Source organism: Plutella xylostella, chromosome 3, assembly GCF_932276165.1.
Source record: "Plutella xylostella chromosome 3, ilPluXylo3.1, whole genome shotgun sequence".
In the NCBI taxonomy this organism is placed as follows: domain Eukaryota; kingdom Metazoa; phylum Arthropoda; class Insecta; order Lepidoptera; family Plutellidae; genus Plutella; species Plutella xylostella.
The window spans coordinates 10,374,691-10,397,532 of NC_063983.1; the positions used below are offsets into that span (position 1 = coordinate 10,374,691).

A 22,842-nucleotide genomic window follows, 5' to 3' on the forward strand; every position below is an offset into this window, starting at 1 on the left:
ATTATAGCATGATACACATTAAGTATATCTAACATACGTACGCTTCGACCCACCTAAACCTACTCTTAATTATTTAATCAACATCAATTATTTTACTATAGAAAATATAACGAGAATCCTTGGTAAATGCATAAGATTACGGACTACTAGAAAATTCTATTTCACTAGCTATTACCTAATACATAATATATAAGAAGATTCATCAAAGAGAATACAAAATTATAATTATAGAGAATATCACAAATAAGAGTAGTCAAAAAGTCAAGAAGTGGTTTCTTATTCGTCCAATCACAGCTTAGATAATTATTTTCCTTCGTTACAAAAAGGATAACTTGATACCTTTTAACTTAATGTTTACACAAGAGAAGAGCCATGCTTGTTGAAAGACCAAACAATAAAGTTTCTCACCACTGGCAACCACCCCATACACTCACATTAAAACTACTATTACACATCAAAAATACTATCAACTATTATTTACTTGCAAACATTTTTCTATTTTAACCTACCTTAAGATAAATTCATAAATTGCAAAAAGAACCACATCATTCTTGCTTTGTAAAAAAACATGATATTGCAGCAATTTCACAAATCAAATTATAATTATAAAAATCCCTTATCATCATAAACGACATAAGTATTTTGGAATGTACAAATCATAAACAGTACCTACCTACATTTAAATACAAAATTTGAAGTCTTTTCCAAACTGGAATTTGTTCTATCTGTGAAATGATTCTTACTGATTGTTTATTACTATAAAAATATTAAAAATTAATACAACCTTTTTGAAACCTTTCATACCATTATCTTAATAATTAAGCGTTGCTATTGAAATTTAATGCTATAAAAAGCTTTATAACTTGGATTCATGTGTCGCTATTTCGTTTTGTTATATTGCTATTTATCTCAAGAAATTGTGTTAAGTTGAAGGTGACTATAGTTTAATAAAAAAATTCAACAGTGATTGTTGTAAAATATCGGACTAGTATGTCTTTATAGTGACAAATATAATGGCAGCATCAGTCGCCACCTATAGGATTCGAGAATGATTATCTTAATCTATTGACTTATGATGGTGTAGACTTCTACTTCAATCTAAACAATATCTAGAATAACCTAATTGAGATATTATTGCGATGCGATAGCATATTTAAAATTCTATCAAATATGTATTACTTTTTTACCACCTAAGTACTTTAATAATTAAATAACTTTTTTTAGTAATCTACTGTGTTGAGTTTGACAATATTAAGATTTTTTTGCAGATTATTCAAGCGATTAAATGTTTACTGTGTGGTCTGCATCTAATATTAAATACAAGTGCCTTAGAAAAGCGGACAAAAAGTGCAACTTTGGCAGCACTATCTCTTATTGGTTCAAAAATATCAAAATGTCGTAACTAAGCAACTACAAAAAGATGCAGTATCAGGAATGCTTTATCTATGAATGCCCGGGCTAATATTGGACAACGTGGATAAAACCCCACCCTGAATACAGAGTGTCCTACGGCCATGTCTCATGACCAGCAGTATTTAATGGATATCCCAATACAAAATGCAACTTACAACCCACATGAGTTAACTTGGGACCTGACCTTCGAAGAAGCGGTCAAGCCATGTCCAGTGGTCTGACGAAGAAAATAAGAAGAAACCAGACTCCTCTTAGAATGACATTGCTATTGAGAAGGTGTCAGGTTTCTTTGCTGATGATTCTTGTCAGCCAGATTCCAAGTTGACACAACCCTGACTAATGTTCTACAGGTTATAACGGCAGTGCCTTACGTTACGTTGCTACTCGAACTTCTGCTCTTATTTTAGAGTAGGATCCATGACGGTACATGTAACTGGTCCTTCGAGCCGGATCTCTGCTGTTATCTAGGGCTGCGGCTCGTCTTCTGCGTCGGATAGTTCGCTGACCTCGTCGTCGTCTCTCCTCTCCAACCCCTCGCCCAGGCAGCACGCACGCCCGCACGGCAACTGGAAATAGATGTAATGTTAGTGTAGCGACACATGCTTTAGTCACGATTTGTATTGTAAGCATTTTGGTAACTTCCAGTAGCGAACAATGCGCAGACGCTAGTCGTCTCGCGCCCGTCACTTAGATAACACACTTAAGAAATGTAATTTGGTTATCATGGCAGTAAATAGTTTGGCCTCAAGGCCTCAAGAAATCCTGCATTCGTCATTTACCCCATTTATAAATACCCAACATTAGTAACGTAAATATGAATGAAATCATTGTAATAAGTAACATAAAGATGGATTGTTTTATTTAACATCAGGGAGCCACTTAAGTGAGGTCAGAATGTGATATGTGCTTAGAAATACGCATCTGTATATTTTAGATAGGTAAAGATAAGTCCACCTTTTGTACACTTATGTTATATTTGTGCAATAAAGTATTAAATAAATAAATAAAGTATTTGTTACTTATAATAGAATTGATAAATACGGAATAATTGCTAGGAACAAACCGTTGATATTCAGCAAATTTACGCGACTCTTCTCTTCCGCTACCATCATCACCTACTTAGGTACATATTCCTTATCTACTCACGTGCGGGTACATGGGCCGGGGCAGCAGCACCAGCCGGGACATACAAACATACTCACGTGCGGGTACATGGACCAGCCGGCACATACAAACATACTCACGTGCGGGTACATGGACCAGCCACAAACATACTCACGTGCGGGTACATGGGCTGCGCGGGCGGCGCGCGGTGCGACTCGGGCAGCAGGTGGTAGGAGCAGGACGGGCGCGGGGAGCCTCCGGGCCGCCGGAGGAGCACCAGCTGGAAGACAATGGAACATAGTTGAGAACTCTAGAAACTTTCGTTACTTAGGGTCACTTTTACCAAACGCTAAACGTATTTAAAATTGTATTTAAATCAAATTTTACACACAACAGGTTTTGTACTGACAGACGTTTGACAGGCCACTAAATAAGTTTAGCGTTTGGTGAAATTCCACCTTAGCATTGATTGCGATTATGAAGGACAAATAAATTTGGCAGTGCTAAAATTGAATTCTGTGCGTACACAATCGACAATAGTCTTATTAATTCGAGTCACGTGCGAGATTTTTTTGTATCGCCAGGTAAGGTAAATGCAGAAGCACACTGAGTCGCGAAACCGCATCACAAATATATTTTCACCTTGCGATTTTGCAAATTCTCGTCCTTTGACTCTAAAATTACAAGTCCCAAAAGTTACCAGACGAAAAAATATCTGGCTGGAAATGCAAGCAGCTAATTAACATTAAATTTATTTATTGAAAATTTAAAGCCTTTATTCATTAAAACATTGTAAAGTAAACATAAGCCATCTAGCGGCAACGTTCTGAACTAGCACGCCGCCTCTCGAACTACACTCCTAACAAGCGCCACCTGGTGGACCGTAGCCTCACTAGCGCCACCTAGTGTCACTGCTACTGCACTACGCACCTGCAGCGCCACGTCGTCGCCGGCGGGGCGCGGGGGGGCAGGCGGCGGGCGCGGGGCGCGCGGGGGCAGCACCACCCCTCGTGCTAACAGGTCCAGGCGGCAGAAGCGCGGGCCGCGGGCGCCGCGGGAGCGGGGCATCGTGCCTGGGAACAGTTAGATTAATTACTGAAGCACGGTCGCTAAGTTCAGGGAAAAACGGCCATTGCCCTTTATATTACATTTGTCTCTGTCACACACGCATCTAGGTTATTAGGTGTGATTTAGCTTTTTACTCTTTGCTTTGAAATATATTCTTTAAATCTGAACTACATATAACACGATGTATTGCGTCGCCGTCAACGCATCTTGTAGCATTTCGTTCACATTTACCTAAATAGTGTAAAATGACGGAGCATCACCGCTTAGTAGTGTGTTTCTAAGTATGGATGTTTTTTACTCTTTCACGCTAAAACTACCGAACGCTTTCATGAAATTTTGAATGCAGAAAGCTGACGCCCGGCATTTAGGTAAGTACATATTTTTATAAAGATAGCTGTAAGTAGGTACCTATAATCAATCAACACTTTGTCACGTATTTTATGTCTAATACATTACAAGAAGTGTATCATTAGTTGGTCTCCAAACTAAATCCAATCGCTCACCTTGTTTATTCCCGTGCTGAGGATGCGGCACGGTGACCGTCCGCTGGTTGAACTCGAGCGTCTGCGAGCCGCCCCCGCACCCCGCCCCCCGCGCCCCCGCCCCTGCCCCCGCGCCCTCGATCACGGAGTAGATGTGCGATGTCGGCGAGTCGGGCGGCAGGTTGGCGTAGCTGGGGAGAGAAGTGGATGCTTATGAATATGGTAATTAGAATGGTGTTTTAACTGGACATGTGCTTATTCATACGCTTTATCAACTTATTCATTTAATGGTGATCAAGGATGATTTACGAAACAAATGGTGATCAAGGATGATTTACGAAACAAAGGGAACCTGGTAGAATCGGCTGAAAGATAGATGAAATATTTAAAAGAAGCAAATTCGGTTACTCTATGATTCTCTACAGTAGGCCTAGACAAAAGCCATACGCTCCGGAGCGAATCTATTTCTACAGTCGTTGACGCTTAGGCGTTTACGCTTATAATGAGGCGTTTGTTAAAAAAAAAAAAAAGTTCCTTTTTGGAGAAATAGATGGCGTTGTCTGGGGTTGTACCAACTTTCAAACCCTCAGAACACACTCAGATCACAATATGTTATTCTGTAAGGCTAACGAAATGTGAAAGTGACGTAGGTAGGTAGAATTGTAGTATTATTTTCTCTATGATGTCGATGTCACTGTTGCTTCAGCGTTCAGTGCGATTGTGCGTACAGCCGTTCTTTTCAAGTTTTCTCAGTTTCCTTGTGTTTCTCCTGTATTAATTGAGTTGTAGTTGAGCTATCTGCTTCTCCTCCCTTGATACTGTAGAGTTAGTGCACATTTCTTTGGGATCTTATTTAGGATCTTACAATAAATAAAAATAGAAAATCAGTTCTCGCACGCAGCACCCGTCCAAACGGCGCGCATAGAGAAAAGAACACTACGTGACGGCGCGGGTAGAACTATTCACAGAATACTTAGCACTATCCCAAGCCACATGCAGTCTGAGCCTCGGAAGGATGGCTCGCGCTACCACCCGACATTTAATCACAACTAGTGAGTTCTTATTCTGAGTTTAGTACTCTTTGCTCTCTATGTAATTTTTGACAGTTGGTACACTGCGTTTTCACGCCATCTATCGGCTTACCCAAAAGCTCAACTGACAGCTGTCAAGGAAAACGGCTCATTTGCTAGCCAAACGCCAATGCGCTTAGCGAACGTTGTTTCTACAGCGTCGTACGATAAAAGTTTAAATTGTCTATGGTTTTCGTCTTTCGAACTGTCAAACAAATTGTCATTAAATGTCATTCTCAGTTTGAGCATTCAAAACTCATCAAAACAAAAACTTTGGCTTTTAACTGAAAGTGATTTAAAATTATCATTGATACGTATCAGTAAGTACTTACCTACTATTTTTTTATAAATAATCGCCGACTTTACATACTAATGTTACTAAGGCAAAATATACGTCAATGTACTAAGGGCAAATGAAGCAGATTTTCGAAGTAAAATTTAATCATACGGCATTGTTTAAGACCATAATAATACTGTCTCAAATTCATACATTTATAAAGAAAATACAGGGGGATAACCATTAGCAATGAGATCATTTCTAATACCCATACATTTGAACATCCATATTTGTGTGTTATGTTTTCATATGTACCTACAAATGCAAATAAATGGTTTTATATCCATATTTTCAGAAATGGAGCCAAGGCAAGGGAGAGCGAGCCAGGAACAACAAATGGCGCTGTTAGAATTTATGGAAAAGTATGTATTACCTTTACAAGGATATAAATTTATACTATTATTGGTTTTTCTTTAAGACTACATACTTTGTATCATTCTTAGATGTAAATTGTAATTTAAATTTGATTGCAAGTGTCACATGGGTGGTGGTTATAACTTTAATTGTTTTTTCTTTGTTTTAGCCATGGTGACTTGGCAAAACCGCAGCCTGGTCCACAAGGGCGGTTGTTGTCAAACCAATTATGGACCGACTTAACGGAACTTCTGAACTCCATGGGTGGGGGGGTACTAAAATCCACCGAAAAATGGAAAAAAGTATGTCTAGATTACTGTCTTAGAATACTGGCTCTATATATTATAATATTAATTCTTATCATCTTACAAGTTATTTATTAAATTACTAATTTTTTTAAGGTATGGGCGGACTGGAAAACTAAAACTAAAAAAAAAGCCATCTTGATTAAGCGGCACACGTCTGGAACGGGGGGAGGCCCAAGTAATGGGCTGACCCTCACAGCGCCGGAAGAAAGGCTGATTGCCATAATGGGAGTTAATGCTGTGGAGGGTCAGCCTAACATCTCAGAGTTGGGATTCAATGTAAGTTATTTCTCATACTTAGAATAAATATTTGATTTATATTATTATACATATTACCTACAATATGATAGCACCTAATAACTAAAATTAATTTTTAGAGACGTCCAGTGAATCCAAGTCATGCAAATCTAGTGCATAGAGAAGATGCTTCGTCTATCATCATTCAAGCTGGTAAGCTTTGCCTTATATGTATATTTTAACAATTTTTTAAGTATATTCTATGTATAGGTATATAATTATATCAAGACTAATCTTGTATAATATATATTGATTGATTTACACCTGTACGCGGGAAGAGCTCATGACCGCTACCAGCGGTGCAGTATCAGTGGCCCAGTTCTGGGCATGTATTATTTAGCGACTTTGTTGGTTTGTCGTCGACACGATAAGAAGAAGAAGATTGATTTATTACAGAAGTCAATGACCCACAACAGCCTGAGCTCCCCGAACAGTCTGCTGAGCTCCCCCAACATCCTGCTGAGCTCCCCGAACAGCCTGCTGAGCTCCCCCAACAGCCTCGAGAACGCCATGCTGCGCCTCGGCGACAGCGACACAGGGAGCTGGAGTCGCCCCATTCGTCCTCACCCACTACTCCGCAACGAAGAACACGCAGGAGAAGAGAAACGCCGTTTGAAAGGGCGTGTATGGAGTTCACCAAGATAGAACGAAGGCGTCTGCAGATGGAACAAGAAAGGGAGAAAATGCACCACGAAAGGGAAATGCTGCGGCTGCATTTAGAGTCGGAAAGAATTCAAGTGGCAGTAAGAACAAATGAACTTCTAAACAGTTTGCTACAAGTCAATCAAAATATTTTAAACGTTTTAGGCGTATAATATTATGGTGCATTTTCTCCCTTTCTTTCTCCATCTGCAGCTACAGACGCCTTCGTTCTATCTTAGAGAATCTTATAGTATAAGTTGGTTGATTATTTGTTAAGATTTTAATTCAAATATACTATAGTAGTTAGAAGCATGTTACTAGTAAGTATGTCTTTTAGAAGTTTTGATAAAACTAAAGACTGATTTTTTTGTTTAATGTTTTGTTTGATTCATTTTATGTTTTAATTAATATGTGTGATAGAAGTTTTAATAATAATTAATGTTTTGTTTGATTTATTTTATGTTTTAATTAATATGTGTGATAGAAGTTTTAATAATAATTAATGTTTTGTTTGATTTATTTTATGTTTTAATTAATATGTGTGATAGAAGTTTTAATAATAATTAATGTTTTGTTTGATTTATTTTATGTTTTAATTAATATGTGTGATAGAAGTTTTAATAATAAACATAAAGACTATCGTTAGATTTTCTGTGGATAATGTTGATTAGAACACTGAATATGACTTGTTTTTTTGCATGGTTATGTGAAAACCCTAGTATTTATCAGTATTTCATCAAAATAACATTTATTTTATTAAGGTTGATTATTTGAAAGACTTTATTGTATGATGGATCAGTGTTTATTTAGTATTTCAAAAATATGATTAAACAGAATATCCAGATATTATCCTAGTTTTTACTTATCTAACCTAATTATATTATTACCAATTAACCTAACTAATTACATAAAAACCAAACTGTCATAATGTTTAACAAACTACAATCTATTAACTAAAATATTTAGCATGGCTCTGCCCTGGATTAAATCATTATGATTTTGAATATTGTTTATTTGCACAAAATCATCATCGTTGGCTGGTGGAAGCTCGTCAGGTTCGGGCATGCGGGCATGTAATGCAATATTGTGCAGTACAGCACATGCAGTTGTGATTCTGCTGGCGACATAAGGGTGATAATGGAGCGTTCTATCACGTAGTAAACATCTCCACCGTGATTTAAGGACACCAAAGCATCTTTCTATGCAATTTCTCGCTTGGATGTGCCGCCTTGTGTATTCCGCTTCTCGCGAACCTTCTGCAGCATTGAGTATAGGCGTCATGAGCCAGGCTCTCTGGGCATATCCGGAGTCACCTAAAATAAAGACAAAGGCAATCTTAGGTAATTAACTATATCATAGTCTGTTAATTTCCTCTTTGTTGTGGTGCTGAAGTAAAGGATTAAACAAAAATTCATGTTAGTGGTTACCTAGTTACTACAGTTAAATTTATTAAAGTTTAATAACAAATTACCTAATAGCCAAACTTGTTCTCCATTTCTATGCAATTCACGCATGTATGGTTCTGCTTGACCTGCAGCCCATATGTGCGAGTCATGTGTTGCTCCACCAAACTTTGAATTTACATTCATTATTTTTAAATTGCTGTCACAGATCTGCAATAAAAAAATATTTATTAATTAAGGTTCTAAGGATCATGAATCAGCTTGTTCAACTGTACATTTAAATCATGGGGATCTTAGACTTTATGGAATTATGAAGAATGCACAAACGCCAACGCACAAATAGAATTAAGATGATATAAACCTTGTTTAAAATCAACTCCGCTTACCATTTGTACATTTAAAGAATGATACCCTTTTCTGTTAAAAAAAAGGTGTTCCTCATGACTTGGCTTTACAATGGCCACATGAGTGCAGTCAATACAGCCAATGACTCCAGGCAAACGAAACTTCATTTGGAATCTGGCAAAAAATATGACATTCATTTCATATTTTTTAATAAAGGTAATAATATTATTAATACATATATTTGTACTATGTATTGGTATTTTTGGAGGTTATCTCTTATTTAATTTACAACTAGGTACTTACTCTTGTTTTATTTTCACTCTTTCTTGTCGTGTTAGCGGGAACACTATCCACTTGTTTGTGATACTGGGGTGGTTCAGTGCCTCAACAACTTGCCGGATGCATCTACTGGCTGTGCGCTGTGGCAGATGCTGGGTGACACCAACAATTCTCTGGTAGGACCCTGTAGCCAGAAAACTTAGGGCACATAATATCTGGAAAACAAAATATGATAGTTAAATGGTCTATCGATTAATAAAGTACTTATTTATTTACATCTACGATACAAAATAATAATAGGTTAGGTTATGTACCTACCTTAACTTCAATGGGAATGGCATTTGTACCACGCAGATTTGTACGAGCCCTTAGGTCTCCACAAAGTTCTCTGAACGTTGGTTTGTCCAGGCGAAACCTTTCTTGAAAGGAAACATCCGGTATCTAATCAATGTTTTCGAGACGCCTGCGATTTCTTTGTCTTAGTTGGCGTCTTCGCCAGACTTCCTCATTATGAGCAGCCCACAACATACGGAGTGCCAGCATAATTAAAACAAACAACCGGCGGCGTATCACAAAACTGCAAGATCTACTTATTAGGTATTTGCACGAGAATACAATAATTTGCACTGCAAAAGAAACTTTGAGTACTTTGACACTTATATCAACCCTTTCTACAAGGTAATGACATACGCTCGGTTATCGTTCAAATTCTAACGCCACGCAGCGATATCGAATGTCAAATTTGGATGTTGGCTACCCTTTCTATTGAAAATAGTCGCATGACGCTGTAGAAAGTTGGACGTTTCGTTTAACGATAAGAATTCCGGCTTTTGGCTATCATTCTTTTTTCGTTTTCGCTAGCTGTCGTAACCAAATGTCAAATCCAAACAAATTTTTTTTAGCGATAGTCGTTAACGTTTGTAGAATGGCTTTTGTCTAGGCCTGCAGATCTTGTAGATGGTAAATAACAATGCTTCAATCAGATGTAAAGATCGTTTAGAATAAGCAAACGAAATTTATAACACTAGCGCTACGACAGACGATGTTACTACTAACTACTCATTGAATGCTAAAATTGAACCTGATTCAACGCCATCTTTCGCTCCCATCTTCACATTTTTGCGGAAACTTTTAATGGGTGCAGAATATCTTTAGGTAACCCTCTCTTTCAGCTAACTGTACCACTTTTGCAACAACCTGTGAAGAGAGGGGTACATACAAGGGGAAGCGGCGCGGGGGGGCGTGGCATCAGTTGGGCCGCTCTATGAGCCTCTAGCTCCGTCCATTGTATAGCTTAGTATCACTATGAAGGGGGTACATTGTATAGCTGAGTGTGACGACGGGGGGGGTACATTGTATAGCTGAGTGTGACGACGGGGGGGTACTTACGAGGGGAAGCGGCGCGGGGGGGCGTGGCATCAGTTGGGCCGCTCTATGAGCGCGACTCCGGCGTAAGAGCGTCCAGTCGACATGCGCGCCTCTAGCTCCGTCCACTGTTCTGTTTCTGGGTCGAATACCTGCAATAATAAATAGGTAAATTATAATGTATACCATCATTGTAACGATGTAGGAAATATGCACATCTAGATGTGTCAACCCGCAATGTTCCAGAAGTCGTTAGATAGATAGGAAGGTAGTAAATGGTCCTTGCTTAGGGAATAAATCTTAACACTTCGCATGACTTTGCCAAACACTATCTTAGAATTTAACATCAGAGGTTTGTATCCTTTCAGATTTGTCTGTCAGGTTTTCGTCTACTAGGTACTAGATGAGTCGTTACGTCGGCCGAGGAGTCCTTTGGTGCACCCCCTTTTCAAACTCATATACCGCTAATTCGTCTGTTAGAATCTGAGTCTGATCTGGCCCAAAAGTATGGCAATCTACACTAAAAGTTGTACTATTAAAGTAAAACTTTTAGTGTACATTGCCATAGGTTTTTATTCTTTATTTTAGGCTGACTGTACATAAGTTCAAGTGCTACTAACCTCAACAGTATTCAAGTTAGTGGCCCCATCGTCCCCGCCCACGACGTAGATCTTGCCGCCGTCGGCGAGCACGGCCGCGTTGTATAAATTTTGCCATTTGGACAGTAAGTACATAACTTTTCGTAACACCCTTGCATGAAAGAAGCCTCATTGAAGGATGTTTCTTCCTAGTCTAACTCTAGGGTTTCTCACTAATAAACTAAAAACAATAACTACTAAACAGTATTCAGGTTAGTCGCTAGAATAGTAAGTGGCTCTCACCTCAACAGTATTCAAGTTAGTCGCTCCATCGTCCCCGCCCACCACGTAGATCTTGCCGCCGTGGGTGAGCACGGCCGTTTGGTATAAATATTGGCATTTGGATTGAACATAACTTCTAGAAACATCGTTGCATGAATGGGGCCTGCTTGAGCGACGTTACCTCTAGGGTTTCTCACTGACCAACTAAGAACAATAAATGCTACTGCAATGTCTGCGATGCACCACCATAGCGATAAGCACTGCGACTGGCCTGTTAGCTAGTAGCAAACAAGTTACCAACTGAACCGGTCGTATCATTGCTCCGTCTGTAGTACAGCTACTCACCTCAACAGTATTCAGATTAGTGGCTCCATCGTCCCCGCCCACGACGTAGATCTCGCCGCCGTGGGCGAGCACGGCCGCGTGGCGCCGCGCGCTCAGCATGGGCGGCCCCGGACCTTCTAGTCACACCCTCACATGATAGGGCCTGCTTGAGCGACGTTACGTCTAGGGTTACTCACTGACTAACTAAGAATGCTAAGAGTGCTACTGCGATATACCATCATAGCGATAAGCTTTGGCCTGCACTGAGGCATACCTCGGGTTTGCTAGAACGCGATCCAATGCTCGGTTTCTATGGTCATCAGCGAAGGTACTTTTATACAAACCGAGCAGTGGATACGCGGCTATTAACAAACGAGATACCAACTGAACCGGTCGTATCATTGCTCCGTCTATTACAGCTACTCACCTCAACAGTATTCAGATTAGTGGCTCCTCGCCTGCTAGCTAGTAGCAAACAAGTTACCAACTTAACCGATCGTATCATTGCTCCGTCTACGTCACGTGACCAACAAAGTTTCTATGGAAAATGAATTTAATTTTTCGCGAATTTTGAAATTCTGATTTCATTTTCGGACTTAGATATAACATGCTACACATCTAGGTTTCACCCTGTATTACAGCTACTCACCTCAACAGTATTAAGGTTGGTGGCCCCATCGTCCCCGCCCACCACGTAAATCTTGCCGCCGTGTGTGAGCACGGCCATAACATAACTTCTAGTAACACCCTTGCATGAAAGGAACCTCTTTGAGCTACGTTTCCTGCTAGTTCAGCTAGGTTTCTCACTGACAAACATAAAACATAAGTGCTATTGAAATACTCACCTCAACAGTATTCAGATTGGTGGCTCCATCGTCCCCGCCCACGACGTAGATCTTCCCGCCGTGTGTTAGCACGGCCGCGTTGCGCCGCGCGCTCAGCATGGGCGGCGCCGCCGACCAGCCCGTGCCGGGGCTGAGGGGGAGAGGGGGGGGGGGGGGGTAAGTAATAAGTATAATGTTGGAAAAATAATAGGAGTAGTAGTCTAGTATGTATATTTATATGTATATATTTAGAATTTGTATAGGTAGTATTTTAGTATTACTGGGTATAGGGTCATATATATTTATTTTTATTTACTTAGTTTTAGGGTTAGGTATTATTTTTAGGGTTCCGTAGCCAAAATGGCAAAAACGGAACCCTTATAGTTTCGTCATGTCCGTCTGTCCGTCTGTCCGTCTGTCCGTCTGTCACAGCCGATTTACTCGGAAACTATAAGTACTACAGTGATGAAATTTGATGGGAATATGTGTTGTATGAACCGCTACAAAAATATGACACTAAATAGTAAAAAAAAGAATTGGGGGTGGGGCCCCCCATACATGTAACTGAGGGATGAATTTTTTTTTTTCGATGTACATACCCGTGTGGGGTATCAATGGAAAGGTCTTTTAAAATGATATAAAGTTTTCTAAAAAACATTTTTCTTAAAGTGAACGGTTTTTGAGATATCAGCTCTCAAAGTCGTAAAAAGTATGTCCCCCCCCCTCTATTTTTATAACTACGGGGTATAAAATTCTAAAAAAAATAGAGGTGATGCATGCTAATTAACTCTTTCAACGATTTTTGGTTTGATCAAAGTATCTCTTATAGTTTTTGAGATAGGTTGATTTAACTATTTGCTGCTACGGAACCCTTTGTGCGCGAGCCCGACTCGCACTTGGCCGGTTTTTATTTAGGCACTTCACAATCATATTGATCTTTTTTTTCCATTTTTGCACACCCGTACTTTTTATCTTTGTACCTCCTGCAGGTTGACTGGCAGAAAATGCTTTTAGCATTAAGTCCACCTGATTGTACATTATTACTATTGTAAATTGTGCAGTAAAGTATAAATAAATAGTCTCTAGAAAAACACGATATTTCAAAAGGTTCCTATGCACAGGCAGGAGGCTTGCTTAGCGCCTAGCGAGTAACCAAGCGAATGGAAAAGTAAGACAAACGTATTCAAATCTTTACGACCGGCCGCATTGACCGCTTAGCGCCTGGATAGGCGTGTATCAGTGCGGCCGTCTAGGGTTTCGTTTTTCCCGACCTTTTTCTGTTCCCGGGAAACGGGAATTTATTTTAAATAGCTGTTCCCGCGCGCTTCGCTTCGCCTTAAAAAGTTTTCCCGTGGGAATTCCGGGATAAAAAGTAGCCTATGTTCTTTCCCAGGGTCTAGACCGTATGTATACCAAATTTCATTCAAATCCGTTCAGTAGTTTTGGCGTGAAAGAGTAACAGACAGACAGACAGACAGACAGACAGACAGACAGACAGACACAGTTACTTTCGCATTTATAATATTAGTTAGGATGGTTGGTTTTGCTATTTTCGGGTTTTAAAAGTCTATTAAAACACTTACATTTTTATCAAATATACTTTTATCACTCGTATAGGTAGAAAAAAGCACCAGTCAGATAAATTAACAACCAAAATTATAATTATTTGTTTTACATGCCAAATCATTTGTTTTTCTTAATTTTAAATTAAACAATAACCAGTTTGAAAATAATATTACCGTGACATATAATTAAAATAGAAAATTAATTACACTTGACGTAATATTTAAGAAAAAAATATTCATTCAACGATTTATCGCTCAACCTACTTCTTATTTTGGTTTTTTCTATGCGTTAGTAATTTTATAAAAAATAAAAGCGGACACAAAACGGTGACATAAAATAAAAATATGACAGGCGTCACACTAGCGTTAGATTTTACATACTCTTTGGTCACATATTTAAAAGCCGATCAATTGTTTGGTTTTCGGTAGGCGGTAGGACCAACAGATAAATAAATATGAAAATATTGAATCAGGAAGAGGTGAAACAAGGTGAGATGTAGATGAGTCATTTATCTTTGCAATGCAGCTGCGCGAAAACAATAACACGAATGATTTTCCAATAATTTACAACAAAACCGAGTTTCCGATCATAGACGACAAGCCTGCCGATATTTTTTTTGGTTTAAGGTAAACAAGAGAAACAGATAAATAAAGATGAAAATATAGCATAGAATCGATTAAAAACCAAACCCGGGAATTCCCGGGAATGCTATTTTTTTTCCCGGTTTCGGGAAAGACAAATTTCCCGGGAATTCCCGGGAACGGGAATACCCGGGAAGACGGGAACGAAACCCTAGGCCGTTCACAAAGATTCTAGGACATTTCTTTTACTTTGCTACTCGCTTGGTGACTCGCTAGGCGCTAAGCAAGCCTCCTGCCTGTGCGGCCGTAGCCTTATCCCACTGATGGACACTGACTGCATTTGACGTCCTTCTCACTTTTAGAAAAAAATCACAACGCCGAATGCAGTCCCCGCTCTTTTTTCTAATTATTTCAACAACGGTCAATGCAGTCATGTTTTACCTTAGAGTTTTATATGTGCACCCAGAGTACCTTTTTTTCACACAGCAATAAGTTTTCATACAGAAAAAAGTGTGCACTCACACGCACACAACGGTCACCGACGTCGTGTTTTCTTTACTGCGCCTAGGAAGTGTGCCGCATGTGCACCAGCAAACCATCACTCAACTCCCATACAAAAATGTTGTGAGTTTATATGAGTTTCACCGTTAATCTAGTGTCCACCAATGTGAGTAACAGCTAAAGTAGAGGGAACTAGACTAACTAAATCATTCTTCATGCTAACTCCAATTTTAGAACCTAACACCAAGGGCTTAGAGCCGAGGGTCCACAGTGCAATATAGCCTCTACAGCAGTAGCAATACGCACCAGTACCGCTCGACGGAGCGGCGCACCGCGGGCCCGTCGTGCCCCCCCAGCGCCCACAGCGCGCCCCCGCAGACCCCCACGCCGGCCCCCGAGCGCCGCGCCGACATGCTCTCGACTGGCTCCCAGCGGTCTGTCGCGGGGTCGTAGCTGGGGATGGAGAAGAAAATAATTTGTTAGATTTAAGGTAAAACGGCATAAATTGTTCTATCAATAATTGTTTATGATGGAGGCTAAAGAGTGGAGGTAATTTTAGAAAAAGGCAGTGTGTCACGCGCCCAACGAATAATCACGTCTTTTATTCGCTGAGGGCAGGAAGAGATGGGAAAGCCAGAGAAGAGGAGAAGGGATAGTTGGGAAGAAAGTAGGGGTGGAAAAGCTAGAGCAGAAGGGAGAGGATAGTAAGGAAAGTAGAAGATCAAATAGTAGGGAAGGGGTCAATTTCTGAAAGTTATTACAAATGCCTCATAAACCCTTACCGTTCCACAGTATTCAGGCACTGTCTATTAGCCCCATCATACCCCCCCCACGGCATAAACCCTCCCCTCTAAAGCCGCTACTCCTACAGACGAGCGGCGCGTGCGCATGTCTACTGCCGGATCTAATAAGCTACTCTATAGCTGGTTTGATAGGAAAATGAAGGGAAAAGAAGATCTACCCCTGGAAATCCTAATAAATATTACTTTCTTACCGTTCAACAGTATTCAGACACTGTCTATTAGCCCCGTCGTACCCCCCCACGGCATAAACCCTCCCCTCCAATGCCGCTACTCCTACAGACGAGCGGCGCGTGCTCATGTCATACTAGCTACTATATAGACGAGGGGAGAAAGGGATGAGATGAAGATATTAGGGGATGGTAGGGGAGAGACAAAGATAGTAGGGAGGGAAATATGCCGAGGAGGGAAGGAAATCAGAAGTGTGACATAATTTGTAACCTTACCGTTCAACAGTATTCAGGCACTGTCTATTAGCCCCGTCGTACCCCCCCACGGCGTAAACCCTCCCCTCCAAAGCCGCTACTCCTACGGACGAGCGGCGCGTGCGCATGTCGGCGGCGGCTCGCCACGCCCCCACTGCCGGGTCGAAGACTTCCGCGGAACAGAGGCCCGTCGCGCCGTCGAAGCCACCCACCTGTGGATGATGAGGATAGAAATATAAAAGCTTGCTTTATTCTTTGTTGTACAGTTCAAACGTTCGTTTCGTTCTTTGAAAATCTTAAAAGGTATGTTTTTTGTTTTGACCATGGGCATGTTTCAATTATAAACAGATGATAACTACATGGTATTGAGTGGACACCGTTTTGACGACGACAGCATATTATTTATTGCCTATCACCAATACTTATATATATTTTGTGATTGGTAATTAGTGGCGGACCCCAATCACCCTGTATATTTTAGTTTTAGTTTATAAAAGATCTTTATTAACATAACATTTTTACAATAAAGTTACATCACTAACACGGTCAGTGTGAACAAAACAATAAAGTTATTGAAATGTTTTTACAAGCTAAACGCCTTTTTAAACTTATAAAATAATAGAATTGAGCACTGTTTAAATCTAAAGTAAGGAATACAGAATACCTAATCATCATAGTTGAATATTTATATTAACCTAGGAGATTAATATTTGTTGACAAGGTAATATTAGTACTTACGATGCACCAATATTTGACTCAAAGCTATAAATTACCTCGAGGGTAACTGGCAAAAAACTGCTATCATAGTATGCAGCGGCCGCAGAGGCTAGTTTTGTCCGGCTACCGACTACGTCACGGCTCGCTCAGGAAATAGTGATGGGGTAAGCGGTACGATCGATACGTATCGATGTAAGGTAAGTTTGACAATCGCGATTTACCTATTGATGAGACAAGATTGTTACTGTGGTGTGGATTTTTGTCGATGTAGAATTTTCGACCGAGGTTACAGACGAATGTTTTTATATTTAAAAGTTTTATTTTATTATGTAAACGTTTTAGATTGGTGTAATATGGGGTGTTATAGGCGGTTTTAAGGGCTTTGTTTTGTATAACAGTAACTCTCTGTGGTGCTCCCCTTAACAGAGTTAATAAATTTAAATACCTGGGTCATTGGGTCACGGAGGACCTCACGGATGACCTTGACATTGAGAGGGAACGCAGAGCGCTGGCGGCCCGATGTAACATGCTGGCTCGCAGGTTTGCACGCTGCTCCAAAGAAGTAAGGGTGTCGCTTTTTAAGGCTTATTGCCAAACCTTCTACACATGCAGCCTGTGGGTCAAGTATACGCAGAAGGCCTACAGTGCTCTGCGCGTCCAATATAACAATGCCTTCAGGGTTCTACTGGGGCTGCCTCGATACTGCAGTGCGTCAGGGATGTTTGCAGATGCACGCACTGACGGGTTCCACGCAATAATGCGAAAGAGAGCGGCTTCCCTGATGCGCAGGATCCGGGGCAGCTCCTGTCGAGCCCTGAAGGTAATTAGTGAGAGGGTCGATGGCCCTGTTTTATGTCACTGGGTAAAAATCCATAGCCCTAAAAATCCAAAAGTTTTTTGTAAATAAGTATTTATAATACTTGTTTGCAAGGAGCATTTGTATTAAATAAATATGTATTGAATAATATTATTTTTAAAAATTTAATAATGTAATAATAATATTATTGTTTTTAATTTAATAATTTAATAATGTAATAATGTTATTCTTTTTAATTTAATAATGTAACTAACCTAGGTAATAAGCCAAATTGTTACTAACACAACTATGGACTTTTGTCTGAAATAAATATTATTCTATTCTATTCTATAACTTGCAGCTTTGAATAATTGGAATCACTTGTGCTGCTCCAAACTGGTGCTGCATAGGTTATAACGGGTCTTATTAAAGTTTTATAGATCCTTAGTTTAGTATAAGGGCTTAAGTTTGACTGCCTATTTAATATGGGACGAAGACCGGTTAAACACTTGATGCCCTTTTCATGTAGTAACTTGATGTGTGGAGTCCATTTCACCTTGGGATCAAGGATAACTCCCAGGTATTTAACGGTATTGCTCCAGGGTATTTTGTGATCATTAAGAATGAGTTGGGTTTTTGGGGGCTGACGTTTGCGGGTGAATATGATAGCTTCTGTCTTTGCCTCATTTAGCTTAAGTTTCCACTTCTTAAAGAACTCCGATAGTAAATTCAAGGATAACTGAAGACGCCCTACTGAGAGTTCAGTATCGTTCGAAGATGAAAATGAAGCTGTGTCGTCCGCAAAACAGGCTAGGTGGGTACGAGGCTGTTTTGGTATATCGTTTAAATACACCAGGAACAGGTACGGGCCCAACACAGAACCCTGGGGCACGCCAGATGGTACGTTAAACATTGATGAGAAAGCACTACCAATATAAACTTTGAAGTATCTATTTTTTAGATGAGACTGTATAAGTTTTACTAATTGTATGGGGACTCCAATGTTCAGCAACTTGTGTAAGAGACCTTCGTGCCACACTGTATCAAATGCTTTCTCAATGTCGAGCAAGAACATCGACGTTGAGCAATTTCTGTTAAGGTTATCTGTAACATGTTCAGCAACTCGTGCAAGTTACTGAACAGTGGAGTGTCCCCGACGGAAACCAAATTGTTCACCAATTAGGTGTTTATCGGTGTATTGGGAGAGCCTAGAAAGAATTAGTCTTTCAAATACTTTGCCTAACGTACAAAGTAAACTAATAGGTCGATAACTACCCGTAAGGGAAGAACTTTTACCTGGTTTTCTGATGGCTATAACTTTAGCAATTTTCCAGGTAGACGGATAATAGAATAGATATAGGCACCCATTGAGTATTTTTGTTAGAAGTACGATACACTTTCGGGGCAAGTTCTTTAGAATAATATTAGGTATACAATCAGGACCTGGTGACTTCCGGCATTTTAGACTACGTATCTGTTTCCATAGCTCTTTTGGATGTATAGGTTTTATATGGTCGGAGCTTATATCAGAGTGCGCGTTTATTTGTTTGATTGAGTTTTCAACTTTACTAATAGTGTCTAGGTCAGTAGACCAATTTTTAGTGAGAAGCATGTTTTGGTGAAAAGCTGCAGCAAGCTCGTTGCATTGCTCCTGAGTGTCAGCCGTAACCGACCCATCCAATTTGATTAGGGGTGGAATAGTGGGAGATTTTTGGGATAAAGACCTTACAAGTTTCCATATATCTGTACTTGGATTGTCAACTGAGCTGAGTCTTTTATTCCAGACCCTATCTTGATTACTTTGTATAGCTACGTTTATTTGTTTTTGTAATATATTTATATTACTTCTTAAATTTTTACGGCTTTCAGGACTTGTTTCATGTTGTTCAAGACGGCGTAGATGATTTTTACGTTTGATAAGTTTTTTAATGAACCTTGGCAGTGGTTTTGATTTACGTCCGGTGTTAACTTGTGGAACAAACATGTCTCTCGCTGTTGTGATGGTAACTATGAACTCAGCGATTGCCGCGTCAAGCTCGGCTGTCGAGGAGAAGACTGAAACGGAAAGTTTAGTATTTTCGTTTACGAAAGAACGGAAGCTGTTCCAGTCAGCTTCAGAGTAGTTAAATTGGATTTTATTTTCACGTTTGAGAGCTCCGTTTAAGGTAAATATGACTGGTAGGTGATTGGAGGACAGGGCAGGTATAGTGCGTAATTCTAAGATAGCATCAACATTTTTGGTGAGGCAAAGATCAGGCGTTGATGGGGCAAATTCAGACCTATAGTGGATAAGAGTCGGGCTATCGGAGGCATGTATGGTGAAGTTGCTTTCCATCATATGATTAGCAATACAAGCACCGTGTTTATTTATACTAGCACAGTTCCACAATGTATGCTTAGCGTTTAGGTCTCCCATGACTAGAACTCTTGCTCCTAGGCTTAGTACGATGTCCAAGTCATTAGAGATAAGCTCTAGGTTGGGTGATTGGTAAGCTGACACAATCACATAGTTATGTGATGAGATCGAAAGTTGAATGCCAATAGCCTCCATAAATTTAGTTTCCGGTATTGGTACACAATAATGTTGGATGTCACATTTAATAAAAATAGCGACACCTTGTCCTTTACCCCTACCAGGATGTTTATCTTGTCTGTAACAAATATAACCAGTTACTAGCATCAAACATATTCACCTAAGTTAGTTAGTACTAATATTACCTTGTCAACCATAGTATTGCAAGCTGTAAATTGTTGTTTTATATTTTTAATCACTAAGGATTTGCAATATTTCGGTTGTGGTGGAATCGAAGTAGTCAGTCGTAGCTTTGCTGTCATGCGCTACGGAGCTTCCTAGCTTAGAATTGAGCGTTGGCTGGCGATCCTGTGTTTCAGCTTGGCTCACTATCTTGGCCCATGATATCCCTTCTTTGACAGTATTAACATTTCCTGGCTTGGTGGAGCTGTGTGGTCTACGTCTTGTTTGAATGCGCTCGAGGTATTTCAGGCGCTCTGTGCACTGCAGGTAGTTGGCGGGGTGTTCTTGGTCGCAGTTGCAGCAACGAGCAGGCAGATCACGAGTTTTGTTGGGGCATTCGTTAGTTGGATGTTCTTCGGTGCATTTAACACAGCGAGCAATTAGGTTGCAATTTTTAGAGGCATGTCCAAAGCGCTGACATCTGTAGCATTGCGTGCCTTGTTTTGCATTGGGTCTAAAGCGTTGTATTGTAATGACACATTGGCATAGGTATTTAATTTTCTTGAATTTAGCTATATCGGAGCCTGCTTGTAGTTGCACCATAAACGGCGGATAAGGGGCATCAGGATTATTAGTTTTCATTTTTGTGACAATAGCATCACTAAAGCCGAGATTTGTAAGTTCCGCTGGTATCATGGTCTCTACTGAAGCGGGAAGGCCATGGATCACTACTTTCGAGAGCTTTTCATCCTTACGGCTGTAAGTGTGGAAATTTGCCGACTTGGCGATAAGACCTTCTTTTAATTTTTGATGGCAATCAGGGCTGTAGCAGATAATTGCGACGGTGTTTTTGCCTCGGTATACCAAATGGAAGTTTTTCGTAAATTCGGAGACTATAGATTTAATTGTTTCGTGAGTCCAGTTTGGCTTTATCTCCATTACAATTGGAGGGATTTTTGCAGATTTGCTTGGTGGTTTCTTAGTTGGTACATCAGACTGAGGTTGAGATGAACCACTAGTTCCATGATCATGAGGTAGGATTTTAAATCGATTACTAACTTGGATTTTAGTATTGCCAGTGTTTCTTGCCGACGACGTTGGAGCTGGTCGTTTCGGAACTTGCCAGATGTCATCAGCGTCTTCAGCAGGTCTTTTTCCGCCGCTGGAAATGCTCTCAGTCGACGAGGTTCTTGTGATAAACTTATCCATCGTAGTTGTTAAATTTTATCGATATCAAAAATATCGACAGTAAGTACCCCATCACTAGTGTTGGGTCAGAACTAACGGAGCTGCGGAGCCAGTCGTAACTGCGAATAATGCGTGCGCGGGTACACTACATAAATCCGAATTACTTTTTTACGAATATGAAAATAACGATTTTTAAAATTACGAATTTCATAATTCCGAATAATTCACAATCCCGAATTTTAAGTTTCCGAATAACGAAAATCACGAATAGTTAATAAACGAAATTTCAAACATCATATTTATTAAAATGACGAAAGTCAATTTTCCGAATATTATTATTTCGATGTTTTAAAAGTACGACTTTTTATTATATCGAATTGTTAAAATTACGAATCCCGAAGTTTTAATATTCCGAAAATACAAATTCCCGAATGTATCTTAGTTAACAAGAAATAGTTATTAAGAATAGTGTTATTAACAGCATAATCCGTATACAATTTAACAATACTTTTTAAACTATGTTATTTGAGACGCTCCGCTCCGCTACGCTGCGCTCCGCTTTGTTTTTCGATATCAATGTGCACCTAACACGCTCCTCCTCGCCTTGCTCGTCGTCGCACCTATCTTTAGATTTAGGTCCTAAGGTTTTTAAGGTGAAACACCGTAAGAAACCGAGCAATTTTATTGCTTTGTTGTGTTACTTAACAACAAATACAACAAATAGTTTTCTATTTACAATATTTTAACTCTATATTTGAAACGCTCCGCTCCGCTCCGCTCCGCTTCGCTTTGTTTTTCAATATCTATGTGCACCTAACACGCTCCTCCTCGCTTTGCTCGTCGTCGCACCTATCTTTAGGTTTAGGTCCTAAGGTTTTTAAGGTTAATCACCATAAAATTCCGAGCAATTGTTTTGCTCTATATTTGAAACGCTCCGCTCCGCTTCGCTGCGCTCCGCTTTGTTTTTCGATATCTATGTGCACCTAACACGCTCCTCCTCGCTTTGCTCGTCGTCGCACCTATCTTTAGGTTTTGGGTCTAAGGTTTTTAAGACGTTTATGGTTTTTTTGTCAAAATCACGAATTATCACATTTTCGATCG

General features: G+C 39.9%; 4 protein-coding genes across 5 annotated transcripts in view; 1 reads left to right on the plus strand and 3 right to left on the minus strand.

The window, feature by feature from the left end:
- Nucleotides 1–4,351, minus strand: LOC125489598. The gene is made up of 5 exons (XM_048625857.1): nt 4,344–4,351; nt 4,089–4,258; nt 3,448–3,590; nt 2,693–2,797; nt 1–1,979 (listed from the first exon to the last, which is right to left on the minus strand). Exons 1-5 carry the CDS (start codon nt 4,349–4,351, stop codon nt 1,878–1,880), a joined length of 528 nt encoding a protein of 175 aa, XP_048481814.1. The 3' UTR covers nt 1–1,877.
- Nucleotides 4,132–22,842, minus strand: part of LOC105387757 (kelch-like protein 3) — a 27,871-nt gene continuing 9,160 nt past the window's right edge. Inside the window, exons 10-14 of one of the 2 annotated variants that reach the window (XM_048625924.1) lie at nt 16,367–16,557; nt 15,427–15,573; nt 12,494–12,623; nt 10,489–10,616; nt 4,132–4,258 (exon numbers count right to left, since the gene is read on the minus strand). In XM_048625924.1, coding sequence (XP_048481881.1) covers nt 10,518–10,616; nt 12,494–12,623; nt 15,427–15,573; nt 16,367–16,557 — 567 coding nt within the window. In that variant the 3' untranslated portion in view covers nt 4,132–4,258; nt 10,489–10,517. Of the gene's footprint in view, nt 4,259–10,488; nt 10,617–12,493; nt 12,624–15,426; nt 15,574–16,366; nt 16,558–22,842 lie in introns of those variants that run through there. The other variant, XM_048625923.1, reaches the window with a different exon arrangement.
- Nucleotides 5,262–7,553, plus strand: LOC125489624. The gene is made up of 6 exons (XM_048625984.1): nt 5,262–5,457; nt 5,770–5,836; nt 5,998–6,130; nt 6,230–6,412; nt 6,511–6,583; nt 6,827–7,553. Exons 1-6 carry the CDS (start codon nt 5,268–5,270, stop codon nt 7,243–7,245), a joined length of 1,065 nt encoding a protein of 354 aa, XP_048481941.1. The 5' UTR covers nt 5,262–5,267; the 3' UTR covers nt 7,246–7,553.
- On the minus strand, nt 7,590–9,538 carry LOC105387588 (putative nuclease HARBI1). The gene is made up of 5 exons (XM_011558336.3): nt 9,418–9,538; nt 9,124–9,314; nt 8,862–8,994; nt 8,544–8,685; nt 7,590–8,385 (listed from the first exon to the last, which is right to left on the minus strand). The coding sequence occupies exons 3-5, from the start codon at nt 8,985–8,987 to the stop codon at nt 8,012–8,014; spliced, it is 642 nt and encodes a 213-aa protein (XP_011556638.3). The 5' UTR covers nt 8,988–8,994; nt 9,124–9,314; nt 9,418–9,538; the 3' UTR covers nt 7,590–8,011.

What these genes read in the sequence shown, in the direction of transcription:
- LOC125489624 (XM_048625984.1), top strand. Translation starts at nt 5,268, where the DNA reads ATGCGCTTAGCGAACGTTGTTTCTACAGCGTCGTACGATAAAAGTTTA. An exon ending in ATTATCATTGATACGTATCA is followed by an intron (nt 5,458 to 5,769) that starts GTAAGTACTTAC and finishes CCATATTTTCAG; the next exon opens with AAATGGAGCCAAGGCAAGGG. An exon ending in TCTCAGAGTTGGGATTCAAT is followed by an intron (nt 6,413 to 6,510) that starts GTAAGTTATTTC and finishes ATTAATTTTTAG; the next exon opens with AGACGTCCAGTGAATCCAAG.
- LOC125489598 (XM_048625857.1), bottom strand. An exon ending in GCGACGACGTGGCGCTGCAG is followed by an intron (nt 2,798 to 3,447) that starts GTGCGTAGTGCA and finishes ATTGTCTTCCAG; the next exon opens with CTGGTGCTCCTCCGGCGGCC. An exon ending in CGCAGCCCATGTACCCGCAC is followed by an intron (nt 1,980 to 2,692) that starts GTGAGTATGTTT and finishes ATCTATTTCCAG; the next exon opens with TTGCCGTGCGGGCGTGCGTG.
- LOC105387588 (XM_011558336.3), bottom strand. Translation starts at nt 8,987, where the DNA reads ATGAAGTTTCGTTTGCCTGGAGTCATTGGCTGTATTGACTGCACTCAT. An exon ending in ATTCTTTAAATGTACAAATG is followed by an intron (nt 8,686 to 8,861) that starts GTAAGCGGAGTT and finishes TTTTTATTGCAG; the next exon opens with ATCTGTGACAGCAATTTAAA. An exon ending in AGAACAAGTTTGGCTATTAG is followed by an intron (nt 8,386 to 8,543) that starts GTAATTTGTTAT and finishes TCTTTATTTTAG; the next exon opens with GTGACTCCGGATATGCCCAG.